The following is a 20,993-nucleotide window of genomic DNA, read 5'->3' as shown; positions in this document are numbered from 1 at the left end:
AACTTTGAACTGGTTTCCCTGCAGCGCTGGCAGTCTACAGGCCTCGCTCTGACTCCCCACCCGACCCCACCCCCCACCCAAAAAAAAAAACGACAGATGAACGGCCTTGCTGCTTTATTAATCCCCTTCTCCTCACCACGCACACAGATGAATTTTAATCAGCTTTCTTAACCTCTTTTTTTCATATGCTGCAGGATTTCTTCACAAACGCTCAGACGCATGATGTGCACTCACACAAGCAAAAAATGAAAACACAAACCCACCCCCCCACACACACACACACACACACACACACACACACACACACACACACACACACACACACACACACACACACTAGGGGCGGCTCCTCTATCACCTTCTTCCTCGCCTTTCACAATTGGTTTCAGCTGAAGAAGTCCTTCAGGCCTGCCAGGGTGTGTTTGTTTGGTGTGTGTGATTTTGTGTGCGGATGTGTGTGTGTGATGTTTTACTTTTACGGAGCAGAATAGACATACGGTGCAGCTCTCACTCACTCTAATGAAATCATCCCAGACTACATTAATCCCTCCTGAAGGCCACTGTCAAAATAACAAGCAGCTTGGATTCTTTAAAGAGAGCTATCTGTCTTGGACAGGTGAGAGAGTTGGTGCGTGTGTGTGTGCATGCATGTTTTTTGCACCTTTGTGTGTGTTTAAAACATGTGCATCTATACTGACAAAAGAGCCCCCTGCTTATTGGTCCTTCTTGTATCATCCTTTAAATGTAGAGTGTGTTTCCTGTCTCCGTACCTCCTCTCTCCCGTTTGGGGCAGATCCCCTTCGCTGGAGTCAGCCTCCTCTCCACATCCTCCTCTCCGCAGGGGGTCACCTGGACGCCCACCTCCACCGGAATGGACCCTCTACCCCGCTCCAGTGACCTGGCCCCAGGAGAGATGGTAATGCCCATGACCCCGCCAGTCTCCCCAGGCTTGGAGAAGGACCCTGGTCTGCTTCCAGGCCCCCGGCACAGACGGCGCTTGTGCTCTATGAAAACCAGGATATCGCCCAGAGGGAAATTCGTCTGGCACTGGCCACAGGTCAGCATATCGTGCTCCCCGGGTCCTGCCCTCCGAGGGCTGGGGGTGGATGGCTCCAGAGATGGAGATCCTGCCCCTGAATCATGATTGGCCTCTGCTGCAGAGAAGGGAAGAGGGGGTGACAAATGTAAATCGGTATGTGTTTCTTTTTTTAAGAGTTAAAAAGAGCATAGAAGACGGTGAGAGACACAGGAAGAGTAAAAAAAAACACAGTGAGGTTTAAGTTATTCCTGATAACATTACCTGATAAAAGCCATCTCTCCCTCCCACATGTGATGATCATTACGTTCACACTTGTGTCACTTTCATGGCATAAAACAACGCCCCTGTAATGCTACTTCGCCTAGACAAACACCTGCGCAGCTTATCTGTGAGAGATCTGCGTGGGTGGGAGCCAGCACATACACTGTATGTATGTGAGTGCTTCTATTTGTGTGTGTATGCGTGTGTATGTGTGGCCAGGAAGCTATTCATCTCACAGTGCAGGCTGGGTTTCCGGTGAGGGCCTTCGCTGCACTGAGCTGTCATAGCTAGACGGCTGCCTTCACCACGTGGGAGCCCCAGCTTGTGCAGAACAAAGTGTAGCATAGCGGAGGCCACATCCACCGGCGTGTGCATGTGCGTGTGTGTTCATGTTTGTGTGTATCAGAGAGTAAGACAAGAAAAATGAGAAAGAGAAGAGAAAAACAGTAAGATGTCTAAGTGAGTGTGTACATGAATGGAGCAGCACACAGGTGAGTTCGAACACTGTATTCTCCACAGACAGAAAATCTATAAAGCCAAACCCGGGGTCCTGTTAAGAGAGTAAATCTCATTCTTCACAGATCTGACACGGTCATTAATAACCATTACACACACACCCCCCCATCCCCCATGGCGTAGACTGAGTCCCTCAGCTTAACGTAAATCCCTCATGGACAACCTCCTCCTTTTTTTTAACACTACCCTGATGTACCAGTATGAAGATGTGTCCTCTTCTAAAAAGCCCGGAGGAAACCTGAAGCTCCAGAGACTCTAGGGGGGCGTCTGAGTGAGCGGGTACCCAGGGAGAGGTGTTGATGGCCGGGAGAGGAGCATAGCAGCCTGCCTGTCTCTGCTGCTTCTCCACTTCTAGCACCCACACACCCCTCCCCTTTGCCTCTCTTTTCTCTCTCTTTTTCCAAACATGACACCCTAATAATTGCAAAGATTAGACAAAGAGGGTGTGTGCTGGTTTGTGTGTGCCTGTGTCTTGGTGTGTAGTTATCAGAGCAGAGATCCTAAACTCTCTTATCACCAATCTCAAAGACTGTCAGGGAAGCGTTGCTCCTCTACATTTTCAGTCATAACTGTTAAACTCAGCTCAGAGTTTCGGCTCAGTATTACATACATTTTTACCCATTTTTTATTTTATTTTGAATATTTCTTTGCAACTATGAATCACCTCCCCCTACCTACCCACCCACCCACCCACACACGCGTTCCAGTCCACTCACTTCGCCCTGGAGTGATGATCCGATGCCAAATATCTTTTCTCTAAATGGAGATGGGTTCCTGGATGCCTGCCAAATAATTTCCATCTCATAATCTTTGGCGGCAAAGAAGGAACACAAACACATATTTACCTACAGTTCACAGCTTGTGACCATAATTCACATGAAGCAATGTTCCAGAGTGTTCACACAAGCCACGTAACTGTGCGCACGCATGCATGCATGCATATGTGCAGTGCATATAAGTAGGACTATGCAGGAGATCTCTGTTAACAACATGGCGCGCTCTTATTTCTGATGTTGAAAACAAGACAGGTGGCATAAGACCCAGATCCTTGTGTGTTGCAAATGAGGAAAATACGACTTCAAGATAGCGGGACACCTGAGAGACGACGGACACCTGGGCATTTGAACTGGGCTTTCTCCCTGCAAGACAACTAGAGCAGGGCCTGTTTGTTAACCTGTGGTTGAGTAACATGGCCTGGGGGGCAGAAGGCGGTAAATCAGCAGGCGTTGGCACTGACAGCATGCCACTCGAATATCAGTAGGACATCTTCTAAAAACCGCACCCCTCTCTGAAACCCGCTCACTCATCTATCCTGAGGCTCACCTGTGTGAGAAAAACACAGGTGCGAAAAGGAATTGAACATGGAATGCTTGAAGGGGGAAAGAAAAACTGTGGACACAAACACGCTGAAATGGAAACATACGCACGAAAGAATAACACTCTAATGTAGCCTATCATCGTGACAGACAGTGTCTAATTCTTCTGTATAAACTCCTATGTGAGAGGAACATGCTTGATAGGTAAGGGAGCATAGCAGACACACTGTCAAACATGCCATCGTTGAGAAGGCGTGATGATAGCAATGAAACCCAGCTGTCTAACATGATACCACACATACTTTATTTCTCTCTCTTGGTCTCTCTCTCTGTCTTTCTCTGACACACACACACACACACAAACACATACAGAGCGCTATATTCACCCAATGACAGTCCTGCTACTCTGCCTTATCAAGTGTGAGTTAAGTCAGGCAGCCTTAGAGCACCCCCTATCAGTTTGATGAGGAGAGAGTCAGTCAGTCACTCCACTGCTGCTGCTGCTGCTGCTGCTGCCTGCTGCCTGCTGCCGCTGCACACAGCCACTGCACAATGTGTACCAGATGGGAGACACAGCTGAGGACAATGGACCTCTTTCACCAATATTTCCATTTGTGTAAAAGGTGGAAAAAAAAATATTCAAACGCCTGGCCAAAAAGTACTTAATGAAGAAACACTGTTGTCAGACGCGAGAGATTGTTTCGCTTGCAGCTGAGAGTTTTTTCTTTTATTTTTAAAAATATTTAAATATTTGCCATACAGCTCGGTAAGAGTTGCATTGTAATTTTGCTGTCCAAACTGGTATGTGATAGAGTACATGTGACATCCTCGTCAGTTTTTTCCCTACAGTAGTTACCAGGTAAAACAAGCTAGGTGGGGGAAACATGCCAAGGTGCATATATGAAGTTCCTCTCATGTCCTCTGACATTAATTGCCCCTATAAATCCCTATAATCTCTAATTATTGTGTTTGTCCTAATGTGCTCTTATACATCTGATGACTCTTTATGTTGTTTTCATTTTTGCCTGAGGTGAAGGTGAAAGCAAGAAAATTTTACAACATGGTTTGAAAAGTTATACTCTGCCCTACGTTAAATGAGGGGCTGAGAAAATGTGATTTTGCTGGATTTGAAACATTTGTTTTTATTTAATGACGTGAATTTGATGAGATTCCTCTGAGCGGCGTTAAACAGAAACTATTTTCCGTTGACGCTGGAGCCCTGACCTTACACAATATTTTAATACCAGCTGCACACTCTGTTCTGCTGGTAAAGGCAGAGTAAGGCCAGGGGCACTCATATGACAGTCGACCATACTGTATGGGTTCAGACCTGTCTCCCTTTCTTTGTTTTCCCCTTCCATTTGCTGAGCTAAAAACACACACACAAACACACACACACACACACACACACACACACACACACAGTAAACCCCACTGGGAAAGTCGGTTAAGATTCACGGTGTCATTGAAAATAAATGACACCAGCAACGCTGCAGATGGTTGCAATCAAAAATTCAAACAACAAGCGGACTCGCTTAGCCTATCCCTTTTTCTCGGCTGCGATTGCCAAGGAGAGCTGCAACAGTGTGTGTTGTGTAAGGCCAGGCCGGTGTGTTTCATTATCTTATCACAATTTAATCTGTAGCAGTCTCGTTCCTTATCATAAATCTTAGATTATCAGCCTGAAAGAGCAAAATATGGCTCTACTGCTGACTGTGACTTGTCACTAAATTGCTATAAATGACTTGCAAGCCATGAGGCATGACATTTGGAGATATAAATCAAATTTGCCAAACAATTTTAAGAGATATAATAAGAATAATAAAGAAGCTTTATGGTGTTGCAAAATTGATTAAATGTGTTCAATAATATTGAAATATAGAAAGAAAATCTGAGAAAAACTGCTACGCCTCACAGTAAATCATAAATCGCTCACCAATCATCTCCTGCGAGATTATCATCCGGTTACCACAATGTGTGTGAATATTTACTGTGGTGTTGCAGTGCGTACGGTGGGTTTCTCCCCCCAGCGTTTGACAGCCATATGGTGTGAATAAAGACGAAAACATTAACTGTTTCACAAGTAGCATGCCAATTCTGAGAGTAAACAGTTATCAAGAGGCATTGCATGGCTGGGTCCAGTAAACGACTGTGTATAATAATCCTGATATTAGATTGCAAAAAATATAGTCTCTGAGCAAAGGGAGGCCTGTGATACTCAACACCAGTCGTTCCACGCTAATGTGTGAGTAATTCATAAGGATATTCCTATGATAGGTTTCTTTGTCGGTGATGTGACTCCAAGCTGAATCATTGACTGAAAGAGCCTGAAAGAGCCTACAGGGGATGTCTGCCTTAATAAAACAAAGGATGAACTGTAAACTGAAGGTCAAATTCAACCCAGACAGAGCAGCTTGTTACATGTGATTTGTTAGTTTGTGAACATAAACAGTTTGTTCATGTAGCCCTGCATTTTATCACTCAGTCTATGTATATGTATTGTGCACATGCATTGCAGTCACTTGTACAACTCTCTTGATGTCTACCCTGGCAAGTAGATTTCCAGTACATAGTCTTCCACCACAATCCTGTCCAGAAATATGCTGATATTCAGGTTCTCTGTACTTCCAGGTAGAGTATGACCATGGCTGCAGGGCAGCAGGCAGAGTTTAGTTACACTGAATAACTTCTGATCTGACATGTGGTTGATATATGCAGGCACCCTGCAGAAACTTCATATTATTACTTGTGTAAGGAGATCCCTTCTGAGTGGCTTTGACCGCTGACACTGAAATGCTGTACGACCTCTGGACCAACCCAACATATTGAATAATATCAAAAAGTAACCACGAAAGTCCACCTTTATCTAACTCCATTTCCGTAACGCTTTGCGACAGTAATGCTGTACATATGCAAAATGTTCATTATTCGTTGACTCAATCAAATTACAGTTTGGTTTCCCCACAGCGATCCTCAGATCCTCCAGCCTGAGGTGCGATCCTGGACCTCTTCAGACCCACCCAACTTAAGGAAACAGCCCACAGCGACATGCAGCCTCCAGAGTGAGATACATTAAAAACCTTCCCATCCATCACAGCTGCAAATGTGGTATCGTTGTTAAGATAGCCTGTGTGTATGGTAAACATAGCATAGGTGCTTTATACAAATACAAGTGCATCTTAGCACACACTCGTACACATTGTACTCGCAGAGAAAGAGCACTTGGACATTTATCATAATACAATTGCTTTTTTTTTGCTCATCTGTTTAAAGTCCAGTTGTCCATTATCACAAATAAACAAATGAACAAAAAAAACCACACACAGGTCCAGTTCTTCCTTAATCCTGCCCTTGTGCCTCTGAGGTCATTGTCACTGAGACCATAGTTCATCAAGCAAGAGACAGTGTGTGTATCGCGTGAAAGAACAGGTAGGACGAGATTCAGGCCCAGGTGGCCCAGCTTCTTGGCATCCTACAGTATTTGCTCTAATGGCCTCTTTAGCACGACACTGACCTCCGCATGTGCCGAAAATCAAACGTTTGTCAGCATTTTGCAAATATCTCAACTTAACTTGTTGTTTGACACTTGCGAGTATGTGCAGACAGGTCAGCGGTGATTAAAAGGGATCTTTAAAGCCAGTCATTAAAAGCTTCAGGCAAGAACAGATGCACCCTGCAGACGCTTGAATGCAGCTTCAGCTCAGGACAAGGAAGAAAAAGAAAATAAATGAGAATGGAAAGAAAATTTTAAGAAATTTAAAGCTTATCTTTGACAACCAATTATTAGTCTAATTATACAAGTATCTAGATTCTGGCACCACATGTTCAGTTTCAAGAATTTGTTGACTGTACAGCAGGTGCTGTGAGGTTTTGTGTAAGATGTCAAACAAAGTGACCCGTGGATGGCTGCAAGGAGGGGAGGCAAATATTTAAAAGTTTAAACAGTAACAATTTCTACTAGTTCCCCAAAGATAAACGAAAATATGCAAAACGTTGCAATCTGCCATAATTCATGCAGGTAAATGTTAAACGTACACACACATGCCTGAGGTGAAACTGTTGAAAATTTTGCACAGTCGAAAATGTATTGTGTGTGTGTTGGGGGGGGATCAACTCGGTCTCCACCTTAATTAACTGGCAGACAGTGAGAGTGACAGGAGAGAGAATAAACTGTCAGATCAATATTCAAGCTGGATCAATATTTGTCATCTGTCTAAAATCTGCTGAGGGTGCATCATACTTCTTCAATTAGATAACAAAAACAGTGGTTACAGTAAACATTTAGATTTCAGATTTGAAATTACCGTATTTTTTCAACTGAACACTGAATAGAAGCAAAGTCAGTGACTTGAGAGAGAGAGAGAAAGAGAGAGAGAGACGAAGTGAATGGGATAAATGATTAGTCTAAATGCTAAATGTGTCGGGTGGGACGGAATGCGCCTAACCCTTTTCAACACAAAACAGATTGGCCAAAGATTACATCATGAACTTCTGCAATGAATTACCCAGATTAGGCCTCTATGAAATTGGATTTAGGCAAAGCAGAGCGCTGGGAGATGAAGGTTAGATTGATATAATTGATTTGAAATTGGATTATGGCACTTTTTAATCATATGCTCGCAAAAAAAAATATATTCTTGCATCAGACTTAATCTGCGCAATTTAATCATATTTTTTGGTCACAGTTCTGAAAAGCTGTGACCCTTCGTTTTTAAAATATCGTATTAATAAAGTTCAGATTGTTGCAGCCCGTGTGTGTGTGTGTGTGTGTGTGTGTGTGTGTGTGTGGTGTTTTCTTTTTTGATGTGATTTCAGACAGAACTTATTTTTGTGCACAATTTGATTGCGTTACCTTAACGTGGAGACAGGCCTTTATGTGTCAAGAAAAATAATTTTGAGACTGCATGTGTGTGTGTGTGTGTGTGTGTGTGTGTGTGTGTGTGTGTGTGTGTGTGTGTGTGTGTGTGTGCGCGCGTGCGTGCGTGCGTGTGTGCGTGCGTGTGTGTGTGTGATAGAGAGAGTGAGAGCGGAAGAGAAAGAAAAAGATTACCTTAATTTAAAATACGTATAAATTAAGATACAAGTGCCCTAGTGCAACGTCACAAAATAATTAAGTGTATTTAGAAAACAGGTGAAATGTGTAACAAAGTGTACATAAATAAACACACTGCCACATGTTGCAATATGCTGGAAAAAATTTAAAATTGTGATGTGATGAAATGTTTCACTACACGTTCAAACCCGCGTGCGTGCACATGCAAGACACTAACCACACACACACACACACACACACACACACACACACACACACACACACACTTGGCCAGACAGTCCTAATGTAGTTGTCATAAGATCATCTCTCGTAGTAAAGTCATGAAGCTGCAGAAGGCGCAAATATTACTGAAATGTGTTGATAAATTTTAAAGGTGTAAAACAGCAATTATTAATCCATACAATTACTGAAATTCAGTCTAATTAGCAACTTAAAAACAACAACACAGTACAGTGTTTCCTCCTGTGTGTGTAGCATCACATGGTAAATTTATTTTCACAAATCACAGTTATTGTCGGTTATTGGCTCCGGCACATTTTCAAAGATTAAAAACAATGCATGGGTACGATTTGAATCTACTTCCAAATAAATACTTTTATTTCCCTCTGAAAATGATAATTAATGATAAACTAAATCATTTAAACCGGTAAACTTAATCATATATGAATTGAGAAGTCTTGCAGGAATTAAACTCACCTTGTACTGTCTCCCTGTGCGTCAACGATAAGTGCTGCGGGTTCACCTGCTTGCGGCGGGACATTGCCCCGGCATTTACTCTGGCATCGCCCGGTGAACGGCACTTGGAGTCGGCTTGGACCGTGGTGTCGGTCCTCTCTGTGTCGCAGGTGAGCAACTTTTCCCTCTCCTAATCCCTCTGCTATTCACAGTCTTCAGCTGCCAACTTTGATGCGCGCTCGGAAGGTGAGGAGTCGGACAGGAGCGCAATTAAGGATGGAAGACCAGTTTGTCCACAATGTCCTGCCGCGTCTTCGGAGGAAGCAACACCTGGATTGAGGAAGCCAAAGTGTAGTTTTAGGAAGCAGTTGGCTACAAGGGGCCAATGAGCTGATATGTGCGCAGGTAGGTAATGTTTGCAATGACCTTTTGCAGGTAAAAAAAAAAATCCTGGACTGCCCACCTCTGAAGCGACCGTGGTGACAAGTTGAAGTACGGAACCCTCCACCGGGGATGGGTATTTGCTCCTTTCCCTTCTCCTTTTTCTTAATTTTAATGATATGATTGTATCATCTGGGGTCAAATGACTGCTGTTTATTCTAGGATTCCCTACAGTCCTTCCATTTCAGCAGTGGTGCGCTAAAATGACCCTTTGGCACTGACTCCTCCTGCGCGTTTTGGCATCGGTGCGCGGAACGGCAACTCTTGGCTCTGGTGGCAATAGCCTCGCTGATTGAAGAGAGAGAGAGAGAGAGAGAGAGAGAGAGAGAGAGAGAGAGAGAGAGAGAGAGAGAGCGAGCAGGCGGGCAGACAAGACACCTCCTCCTCCTCGTCCAACAAGCTGAGGTCCAATGTTTCCTAGTTTCCTACAGTGTCGAGGCTACTTCTTGTTGACTCACACGATGAAAGAGGCTCTGTTTTGGGAGGACCCCGCATTTGTGTGTGTGTGTGTGTGTGTGTGTGTGTGTGTGTGTGTGTGTGTGTGTGTGTGTGTGTGTGTGTGTATGTGTTTGCGTGCAGATTATGTGCAGCCTGTGTTTTTGTGCGAGCGTGGGTGTGTATGTGGTTGGGGTTGCCTCCGTTTGAGTGGGATGGGATTCAAGTTCAAGTGCGTCCATGACGTTTGCGCGTCAGACACAACACGCGCGTCATGTGAAGGCGGCGGACGACACACGGACACTGGAGGCAACTAGCGGTGGCTCCCCGGAGCTCAGCGCTTGGCTCCGTACAAAAAGTAATTATCACTCATCTGTCGTTACTTATTTCAGCAGCAGTGTCCCTCTGTCTGCCCTGTGAGGCAGTGAAGTTACCACCCCAAACGCATTCTCTCACCTTCTCATGTATCGGCTCTTATGGTCATTACATCCAAAAGACCATGATGACTCTTTTTGTCCTTTTTTCCACACTGCCTTTTCCTGCATGTTTTAATGAGTTTATTAATTGTTACAACTCTCCTTTCATATAATGCCAGCTGAAATTCCGCAGGAACCATAAGGAAACTGTTTGAGAATGGCTGGAATATCAGGACCACCCACACCAAGATCAGATTAAATACTGGTCAATCTGAGTTCAAAGGTCACCTTTAATTTAGGTAATTAATAGTTTATGTTATTGTGGCTTTCCAGGCTATGTAATTGAACCAATAACGCTACTGGACATGATCAATATAACTGTAAACATACTACACTAATGTCCTCACATTGAATCAGGGGAGGGGGGCTGCATCTTTGTTGTTGGGATAATTTAAACATGTTGTGAGGCAACAGTACCCTCTGTTGGCACAGTCAGGAGACATGGGGGTGATAACCTTACCATGGCGTTACTCTGCTTTACTCTTATTTTTAGAATGAAGCCTCCTTAATTTGCCATTTATACAGTTCAGAATCTAAGAGAGTCCTTGAAGAGCAGATCAGGTTCACTCAGAGGCAATTAATGGCGCTAATGGGCAATCACTCCGCACATAATTCACTGTATTCATTTAGATCAGTGTATGCAAAGATAAGTGCTTTGTTCAGGCTACAGCTCAGCAAAGAACACACTCAAGTTTCTTTCTTTTTTTTCCCTTACCGTACAATTCAAAGTTCAGATACATTGTTGAATGAAAATATAAAGTCTAATACGACCATTTAAAGCTGACACTACTTCCTCGTGGATCAGCACAGAAGTGTGCAGCCAGAGCAATGCATTTTATAGTCTGCCATTAATAAAACATGGCGGGCAATTTTAAGAGCATTAGAAGTTTGATTGCTTCAGGGCAGGCCTAGGGGACTTTCAGGACAGTAATTATTTATATAAATGAAATGTCATCTCAGCTCTGGCTCAAGTAGACATAACCTCAGCAGACTCCACATGGAAACACTACAGCACAACAGCTATCATTCACAGATAGGCCCGAGCATGTTGTCAAGCATATTGCTTTGACTGGAGCGCATAAATTCGGTATGTGATATTACATGAAATGTCTTCTTTTCCGCATTGGGCCAAGAGGGCAACAGCAGTCGTGGACACACTGGATGCTGAAGGAAAAACATTATCCTGAGTTCACACACTCTCTTGCTATCCCTGCTGGCTTGCAAGCAGCTCCTTGATCCTTACCCATGGGTTTCTCAATAATACATCAATGTCTCCATTATAGCTTGTATCTGCTGGCTCCGGGCAAAGGCAGTTTAAGCTGGGTTGCACAGGGCCAATATACCACAAATACCCTGCTTGTGGACACAGGAAAGGTTTTAAGTCCAGAATGTTTCCTCTGAGGAGACATACATCCTTGCATGGTAAGTGCCACCGAACACACCGCAGGGCAATACCTACACGAGAGATGAGGACATGCTGAAGTTTTGTCCAAGTAACAAGAGACATTTTAGCTCTTTTCCAAAATGACCCAGGATTTAAGTAGATTCCAGGCACTTCTAATTTATGTTAAATCATAAAAATGAGCCCAAGGACAACGTTTAACTAGGCAACTTAACTGGCTTTGATTCTGGGTCACAACCTTCGTCACATCCTTTTATCTTCCATATTTCATGGCTCTCCCATCTGTTTACTCTCTAAAGGATACGAAAACTGCATTAATATCTTAAAATCGACCAGTATATATGAGGGGGGGACACTGCCCTCTACATAATACAGTTTTTAAGAACAAAAAAAGCGTTTTATGTACTTGAGTGTGAAAACTGGTCAAAGCAGCCATTGTGACGTGTTTAACCATAACAGGACTGACATAAACAATGAAAGGTCCACTCCAGGACAGCTCATGGTAATATGAATATTGCTCTGGGATTTGCTTATAGTCGGTGCTTCATTATGCAATGTTTAATATTAATAAAGAAAGTACAAGTATATATTATTCATAAGCTGATTTACTGTGGTTAGTGTGTGTGTGTGTGTGTGTGTGTGTGTGTGTGTGTGTGTGTGTGTGTGTGTGTGTGTGTGTGTGTGTACTTGAGTGACAGATTGAGATGCTCCCTTGCTACGGGCAATACAACTAGACAAGGCTCTTACTTTTCTACAGGACACATCCTGACAATTTCTCCCACAGTTAAGAGGATTTGTCCGAGCACGGGTGAATATATAATGCATGCAGATTCCAAATTTTAATTTGGACGAAGTAAATGATTCAATGCTGGCTTTTCTCAGAAGTGAGGCTGGGGGGGAATGAAGAGGGCGCAAGATCTTACTTGTAGTCTGCTCTTACTCTGTAACAGAAGGGATGATGAGCTTTTGTTCAGATTACGTTTAAAAAAGTCAAGTGAGTGAATGAAGAGAGATAAAAGAGTGGTATTTTTCTTATCTATATGAATTCCAATAATTAAATCCATGTTTTTCTAAGTTTATTGCACTGTATTGCTGCATTGCTCTGTAAAGGATGCTACTCCAGTAGGTGTCCTGCATTTCACTTAGCCATATAACCTATATGTATATAAAGGATTCAATAATGATAAAGGATTTTGACTTGAAGTGTGAAAAAGAGCATCTAATTATTTAAATTTTAGTCAAACCAAAGTTTAATTCATGGTCACAACTGGCTGCAACATGTCACCTGTGACTCATAAAATGGGGCACTGTCTTGTGGTATTTGTTTTACGTTAACTCTCAGTCAAATTCATCTTTTGTAATGACACAAATGAGCATGTATATCTTAAACAGTGTAGTAAATCTGTTGCCCCTTGGTATTTTAACAAACATGTTTTGTCAAATAAGCTGTTTTTTGATTTTGTTTTTTCTCTCTCTAAGAAATAGATCTCTCTAATATGAGCAAATACTTTTTTATTCCTTTTAAGTGCCACTGCTTGTGTAACATATTATTCTCTAATCCCACTCCCACCTCCTCAAGTTTTTACATCCTTCCACAAATAATTTTGCACCACTACACATGGCTGTTATAATAATCTTTTTCTATATATTCAGGTGCATATTCCTATAAATGTATCAGCCTTGAAGTGAAGATGTTATTTTAAACTATTCATAGTATATGTGTAAATTGTGTAAATGTTGTCTGTATTTGTTTGACTTTTTGTGATTTTTGAAAAAATAAATGAATAAATATGTTTTTTATAGACACTGTCCTAATCTACTGAGTTATCTGGTCAATTCAGACTGCATGTGTCAAAAATCCGGTCCTGGTTGCTTAAGTCTACAAGTAATTCTTTATCTCCCTCTAGTGGGTATAATTGGGGATAACATATTTTCATCATACTTAAATACTAAAATGTGAATTTTTCACAAGAATGTCATACTGAGGAGTTTCCAGTAGTAGGAATTGTAATTAATTAAAACACTGAACAAACTAATTTAGGGGAAAGATAAAAACCGACATTTGACCACAGCACAGGTGTAGCAGATGTCCTGCGTAATGACGTCTGCTAACTAGTCCCTGACGTCTCTATAATGGCGGTGCCCTTGTTACAATGGGGACTGTTGTTGGCCACTTGTTCGCCAATTTATCGTGAATAACTGCGGATTATTCATCCAGCTGTCTGTTTTGGGTGATTTACTCCGACGGCTACATGTTAAAGGTAACAGTCGTGTTTCATTGCAAACAGAGGGACCAATAATCGAGGTGAATTCTGACTAGTTTTGGCTCATAGCCTCAGCGGTGTGAAGACCTCGAGTGGAGCAAGTTTGCTAGCCGAGGCTGCTAACGAAGAGTACCACTTGGATGGTTGTCAACTTTGACTGCCTTAATTTCAAAGTTGAATTAATTTTAGCCTGTCAGTGTATTTAACTGACCACACCCGCGTACATTTTGGCTCATAACCCATCGACTAACGTCAACGCATTAGTGGTTATTTGGTAACGTTAGCTTCTCTACGCCAACTTTAACTTATCATTATGCTAGGTCGGCTAACGTGACTGATGCTAGGTTAGCACTTAAGTTATGCTAATTCGGGGAAATAATTCTTCGTGGTTTTTGATATCAGAATGAATGTATTCATTATAATATAAAATACTAAGTGTAGCTAATGTTTATCTGTATGCTTAGCGAAAGCCGTACATTATGAATGAACGAGATGGGAGGTGGCATGCCACAACAGTATGCTCCCCTTGGAGTCAGTAACCCCATCTACTTTTGTGATTGTTGGATGTTTTATCCATTAGCGGGGAGTTAAGTAACTTAACCTGTACAGAAACTAGACTGAAGCTAGTCATTCCTCCACAGTTCACGTAGTTTGGACCATGAAGATATAGTTTTGTACGGATCCTGCAGTCTCGAGTAAAGATAATCATCTGTGTAGCTTTAAGTTTCGGGGTTGTCACAGCTTGGCAAGGTATTCATCTATCCAGAGTTAAGATGGGGAAAAGAGAAGGATTTTGATATCCCTGGTAGCTTCTATGTTAAGATTAATAACGCAGAGTCAGTCTATCTGATAGTTTGTTAAATACACCAGCACTGCTAGAAACCAGGGCAGGCTGCTCCTCTGGTCTATAACAGTAAATAATGGTTGTAACTGCAGTCTCTGTTTATGTATTGTAACTTAGCAGTCCAGTGCAGCGGGTCCATCCAACGTATCCTCTCCTCAGCCAATGAAGGAAACCAAGGAGAACTTGTCAATGACCGGCCAAGGAATTCTGGACCACATCAAGCCATGCTGGTACTGGGACAAGAAAGATTTAGCCCACACCCCCTCTCAGTCCGAAGGCCTGGACCCTGGCACAGAGGCCCGGTATCGGAGAGAAGGAGCCCGCTTCATATTTGACGTGGGGACCAGACTTGGCCTGTATCCTTGATTGATTGAGCAGTGTTAATACTGGGAGAACCATTAGAATATAAATTAGTAAGACTTTTCAGTGTGTCCGTACAAACAAAATGATTATAAATGACAAAACATAACAGCATTCAAACTAGGAAGAAAGTATACAGATAAAATACTGTATCCTATAATGCTCTCTCTCGCTGATACATTTACAGTTACATTGACATTTTGTTGTAAAGACATGCTCTTAAGCAGGAAGCTATTGTGAGTTATTGTATTTATTATCATAGCAGCACGGTCAATGTAAAACATCTGTTGTTAGAGTTTATTTTACGTAGTTGCTGTGAATGATTTCTGTGATATCCTTGACTGTCATCAGACACTATGACACACTGGCAACTGGCATCATATATTTCCACCGTTTCTACATGTTTCATTCCTTCAAGCAGTTCCCCAGATATGTAAGTTCAGTTGATGCCTATCCTCAGGTTTTCCTGTTCCTGGAAGTTAAGTTAATGTGTGGGATTAATGGTGTGATTTCTATCTCAACAGGTGACAGGTGCTTGCTGTCTTTTCCTGGCGGGGAAAGTGGAGGAAACCCCAAAGAAGTGTAAAGACATCATCAAAACGGCCCGCAGCTTACTGAATGATGTGCAGTTTGCCCAGTTTGGAGATGATCCGAAGGTAGGGTTTATTTTTATTTTTCTTCTTCTGTTTTCCCTGTTTACACTGAACATTATAAGTTCAAAGACAACTTACAGTGGTCAGTTTTGTGGTCACTCAGTGCAGAAAAGAAAGTAATAGTCTTAACCTCAAATCCTTCATAAACCAGCTTTAGAGAGCCCTGACATAATATCATGTAGCTCTAGAAAGAAAAAAACAAAAACATGAAGGAAAACATGCTGCAGCTTAATTGCCGCCATAATCTTATGTAGTAGGATTCTGCCTCTTGACTGACTGGTTACATGGGAAATGTTGTGTAGTGATTGCAAAAGTTTAATAAGCACACACTGACGTAGGCAGATCTCTATCCTGGCTTTGATCAAATTAAATCACATAATACTGTTAGAAAAGGACTAGCTACACACACTGATTTTTGAAATTGACTTCACTCAATTATTTCTCACTCATGATGGCAGAAGTTAAAATTCCTCTATAGTCAGTAAATTTAGATTTGATTGTGTTATTAAGGTTGATTTTCATTTTACCACTTGCACTCCCCATATTGGAATGACCCGTTCTTATATATTATTCATACTTACAGTTGTTATTTATTATGTGTAATAGTATGCATTTGTCATATTTTCTCCGTAAGTAGCTAAATCATTTTTACATGAGGACATGATACGTTTCCTTTTTAATCCCTCCATTTGTAATGCCGAGCAGCTGATAGCTAGTAACATCCAGTGGGTTTCATGCACTATAGCTTAATTTGATCCAAAATATTTCAGAGAAAACTTCAGAAAAATCATCTTATTTAATGAATACAGGATGCAGTGATGCATCTTAAGCCCTGCTTGGAAGTGCATTGTTCCCACCAACAGGGTTATTTGAGGAATCTGTATTTTATCTAACAGGAAGAGGTGATGGTGTTGGAGAGGATTTTACTCCAGACAATCAAATTTGACCTGCAGGTGGAGCACCCTTACATGTTCCTGCTTCGCTATGTCAAGCAACTCAAAGGTGAGACAGGATAAGTATGGCTTTAGATCCATGCAGTGTTATACATTACAGTTCTAGGAATCTGAAAAGCTTACGGATCTTTTTCTTCTTGTTAAAGGTGACAAGAGTAAAGTGTGCAAGGTGCTGCAGATGGCATGGACGTTTGTCAATGACAGGTGAGCAAATGGGTGTAAACTCTCTTCTTGTTAGAGAGTACGTCTTATATAGTGCAATATGTTCTGTAAAGGATGCAAGCCTACTCCACATGAAAATCCAAAACTCAAGTTTTTTGGGCAACCTTATAAGCCATACTGCTGTCCCTGTATGGGCAAGAAAGAAAGAGACAGGACGGTGTAAACTGGTGTGTGTGTGCAGAGACAAAAGTTCAGGTGTGTGTGGAAAAAAGAAGGAAAAGTCAGGAGATTAAAGTAGTTGGTGAGTAAATAAAGTGGAGAATTAAGTGGAAATTTAAGAAAACGCATGCAAATAGACAAAACGGAAGCAAATGAAGAACGCTGCAAGTCCCACAGACAGCAGGGGAAACTAAGAAGTGATAGACACAGCTGGGACACACTTAGTTGCCATAGTTTATGACTCATGAAGTTTTAGATGTCTTCTATCAATAAGTGGTGTTTGAAAATGATTTCATTTTGAATCAAAATGAATCATTTTTTTTGGTGGGGAAACAAACGTGTTCCAGCCGTGTCTGGAGTGCATCACTTTTTAGTGTCCTCTGAAAACAGTTTCCTTTGTTGTCTGTGCTACTTACAGCATGTCTGTATTTGGTTGTTGGTTGGTTTTCTTCTTGCTTTGAGCTCTCAGGGCCACCATGCAGAAACCACAAAATCGTAAAAGAGAAAGCAAAAAAAACAACAACAATAAAGCAACTACTGAGATAGAATTAGAAAATTGTTAGACATTGACAATTTTCTAATTCTATCCCAGGATAGAATAATCTAGATCTACATTTGAAAAGCCTTTTCCCTCATAGCTGACAAGACTCTAACCATATTTCCATTGTCCCTGGCAGCCTGTGCACCATGCTGTCTCTGCAGTGGGAACCAGAGATCATTGCGGTAGCTGTCATGTACCTAGCAGGCCGCCTCTGTAAGTTTGACATCCAGGAGTGGACCGCTAAGCAGTCGTCACGCCGCTGGTGGGAGCAGTTTGTCCAGGATGTCCCAGTAGAGCTACTGGAAGGTATGCCTCATGAAGCTATGACACTTCCTGTGATATTTGTTTCACCTCCTTTCAGACTCAACAGAAACATTGTCTTTGTCTTCCAGACATTTGCCACCAGATCCTGGACCTGTACTCCCAGGGCAACAAGCCCATCCCTCAGCAGATGCAGGAGAAGGAGCGGGAGCGGGCGCCCGCTCCTCCGCTCCCTGCTCCTCCAGTCCCACAGGGACAACCACCAGCTGCCAACCCTCCTCCCCCACCACCAAAGAAGACCTCCCCTCAAGGAGGCAGCCCTGCACGCCAGCTCAAACGCTCACATGTGAGTGTGTGCTTGAATTGTTTTGTGACTGGAAAAGTTTTCCCCATTTTAGATTTCTACATTTATTTATTTAATTTATTGTGTATGTGTGTAACTTGATTCATACATCAACACTCAATGTAACCTACCTCAAAGTGGGCACTGAGTATTTGCATTCGTTGAGCTTTTTTTTTTTTTTTTTTCCCCAGACATCCCCAAAAGATGAACCAAAGGCTCCAGGTAAGAAATTCTGCTCATTTGGGTTTTAAAGCAGCTGAAATCTTGTAAAAACGTCTGTTGATCTACGGAAATACCTGCAAGAACGGTTTTCTAATTAACATGACATTAATTTCGATAAAGTCTTTGCAAGATTACAGGTATATACTTTAGATTCGAAGTGGCTGGGATTAGTATTTTCCCGGCAGGTTTTAGGATTTTATGACTATCCAAGCCTACAGCAAAGTTCCTTAATGTGTTCACTGATTTTAAAATAGATTTTGCGACTTATTGGCTGATCTGTTTAACTTACAGAACAAGTTGGATCAAAAATTCCCAGACTGGAGAGCCCCATGCCCCCTCTCCCGCTGCCTCCCCCAGGTAAGAGTGACTGTTTGTCATTCCTCCAGTCTAATTTGTAGGAAGTTACAATGATTTATGGTTACATTTCAGCATAGGTGCATGCTGGCGTCCTCTCAACACCCCGCTGTCTGTTTGCGTGTGCTACCAAATAGGCCCATAATGAACAGCCAGGACCCCCTGCCTGGAAGTCGAGCTTAGAAAGCAACCCAAAGTCTTAAGTCCTCTCAGTCTGCTTACATAACCAGCAACTCGTCTGGACATTATGTTTCCCAACACACGCACACTCCTAACCTCTCCCAGACCAATCTGATTAGTGCTTGAGCCTGATAATGAGACCTCCTATGTGGCTGAAGCCTGGCAGTCTTGGTCTAGCTGTGCGCTCACTGTCTGGGAATGGAGAGGTTATTTGAGATCACGGGTGAATGAGGGGCTTCGTGTTTTCTTTCCTGGAAAGAACAGCAAATTTTTAACAAGTTGTTTTCTCTTTGTTGTTTCCTCGCTAGACCGCAAAGCTCCAGCTCCAGCTCCAGCGCCTCCCACAGAAGCAGAACCGGGAAGTGAAGCGGCTCCTCCTCCCCCACACGCTCCACCTCCACATCAGCCTCCTCCCCTACCCCATCGGCCTCCACCGCCCCCGCCCTCCAACTACATCATGTCCACCACCAGCTCCTACATGTCTGGAGAAGGCTACCAGAGCCTGCAGTCAATGATGAAGACTGAAGGTCCCTCTTACGCCCCCATGCCACCCAGCTACGCACCCCAAATTCCACAATATCACCCCCATGTCTATCCACCTCCTGCAGCACCGCCTCCAGGCCCTCCTCCTCCTTCCACCTACCCACCACCCAGCTTGCCGCCAACGTATCCGCCACCGGGGTACAACAGCTACCCTCCGCCACCGCCTCCACGCATGCCACCGGGCCACGGACCCCCTCCAGGCATAGGTCTACCGCCTGCTGGGTACCCTCCTCCACCCCCCGTACCCCCTGGACAGTCTCAGGTGCCCCTGCCCCCTCCACCTGGCATGCCCCTGAACCGTGGTGGATGGATGAGATGAGAGAGTGACAACTGTCTATGAACTGGATCTGTGCAAAAAGCCACAGTTGGAGATGGAAAACCTGTGGAGAGGGAGAACAACCAGGAACAAACCGGGGGAGAGCTTGTTCCCCTCCAGTATGACTTTGGATGATGGGGTTCTTAATGAAGGCTTAACTACAAATAGACTCGAAGGGCAGAGTGAGGTGTGGACAGTATTGTTATGAGAACCTGAACTGGCACTGAAAGACCACAGTGCGAATCCTGAAATATTTTTGAAATAAGTGGCTTAAACATGTACAGGATGGCACTTAATGTGCCAAGTTCTGGGATCTTGTAACAACTACCGTCCTGTCATTGTTATTGTTCTGGATGTGTACCAGGAAACTTCAGCGCCCTTAATTTACATTTTTAGTTTTGTCACACATACCCATTCATTAATTGTGGGCAGATGAAATGTACCATTTTTACTTAACCTCCAAATAGATCAAAGGTTGAGTCATATATTTGCTTCTATATTCGATCACCCCGATTATGCTTAGGTTCTCCTGAATTCTCAGACATACCAAGGTATCAGCAATCAGTTTTTCTTTAGTCCACATTCCCACTGTTTTGCTGAGTAAAACAAAGAGTGACTAAACTGGAGAACTTGAGAACATATAGTCATATAAAAAGGACCATGATACTGAAATGCATCTTCATGAATATGCAGTGTTATATGATTTTTGTCATGTTACTTTCTATTCTGTGAAAGCATTGAGGTCATAATTTTTTAACTTCCATTAGACCCTTGGTTTTTATTTCTTGACTTTTGTTTGTGAATCTGCACTGCAGACAGTATTAGAGTTATCACATCAGTCATGTCTAACACTGGACAGTCTAAGGTTATATTTGTACATATCTGGTCTTTTCGTTTAGGCTTTTCTTTTGGAGAGTTTCTATCCATATGTGCCTTAGTCAGGCTTCTCTTTTCTGTATTCTGCATGCAGCTTTGGTTTTGTGTGAGTCGCACTTAGTACAATAAACACCTGCTTTTCCTACTTTGAACCGAGTATTGTTTTCAATCTGTATAAGGTGAGAAGGTCTTGATGATTAAGGTGTTAATGGATCCATTATGCACAGAAGTTGTTCCCAACATTTGTCTGATGTTTGTCACGTATCACATGAGTTCAAGTAACATCCA

General features: G+C 42.7%; 2 protein-coding genes and 1 long non-coding RNA gene across 7 annotated transcripts in view; 2 read left to right on the top strand and 1 right to left on the bottom strand.

Moving 5' to 3' along the window:
* Positions 1 to 9,875, bottom strand: part of bcl11bb (BCL11 transcription factor B b) — a 31,440-nt gene extending 21,565 nt beyond the window's left edge. The window contains exons 1-3 of one of the 4 annotated variants that reach the window (XM_051408481.1): positions 9,287 to 9,874; positions 8,882 to 9,190; positions 771 to 1,154 (exon numbers count right to left, since the gene is read on the bottom strand). In XM_051408481.1, the coding sequence (XP_051264441.1) occupies positions 771 to 1,154; positions 8,882 to 8,945 (448 nt within the window). In that variant the 5' untranslated portion in view covers positions 8,946 to 9,190; positions 9,287 to 9,874. Of the gene's footprint in view, positions 1 to 770; positions 1,155 to 8,881 lie in introns of all 4 variants that reach the window. The other 3 variants (XM_051408482.1, XM_051408483.1, XM_051408480.1) reach the window with 3 other exon arrangements.
* Positions 401 to 6,114, top strand: LOC127368053 (uncharacterized). The gene is made up of 3 exons (XR_007885581.1): positions 401 to 616; positions 749 to 1,192; positions 6,100 to 6,114. It is a non-coding gene; the product is annotated as an uncharacterized LOC127368053 (long non-coding RNA).
* A 3,843-nt stretch (positions 9,876 to 13,718) lies between the features above and the next one.
* ccnk (cyclin K) lies at positions 13,719 to 20,857 on the top strand. Of its 2 annotated transcripts, none has more exons than XM_051408162.1 (11): positions 13,719 to 13,875; positions 14,840 to 15,078; positions 15,434 to 15,515; positions 15,607 to 15,738; positions 16,632 to 16,737; positions 16,835 to 16,892; positions 17,747 to 17,916; positions 18,003 to 18,217; positions 18,406 to 18,436; positions 18,728 to 18,793; positions 19,279 to 20,857. In XM_051408162.1, the coding sequence occupies exons 1-11, from the start codon at positions 13,867 to 13,869 to the stop codon at positions 19,830 to 19,832; spliced, it is 1,662 nt and encodes a 553-aa protein (XP_051264122.1). In that variant the 5' UTR covers positions 13,719 to 13,866; the 3' UTR covers positions 19,833 to 20,857. The 2 variants fall into 2 exon arrangements, with proteins under 2 accessions (XP_051264122.1, XP_051264123.1); XM_051408163.1 differs by having other exon boundaries at positions 13,720 to 13,875; positions 14,843 to 15,078.
* The last annotated feature ends 136 nt before the right edge of the window (positions 20,858 to 20,993 follow it).

Source organism: Dicentrarchus labrax, unplaced genomic scaffold (genome assembly GCF_905237075.1).
Source record: "Dicentrarchus labrax unplaced genomic scaffold, dlabrax2021, whole genome shotgun sequence".
In the NCBI taxonomy this organism is placed as follows: domain Eukaryota; kingdom Metazoa; phylum Chordata; class Actinopteri; family Moronidae; genus Dicentrarchus; species Dicentrarchus labrax.
Note: the sequence above shows the minus strand (reverse complement) of the source record. Positions and strands in the feature narration are given on the sequence as shown.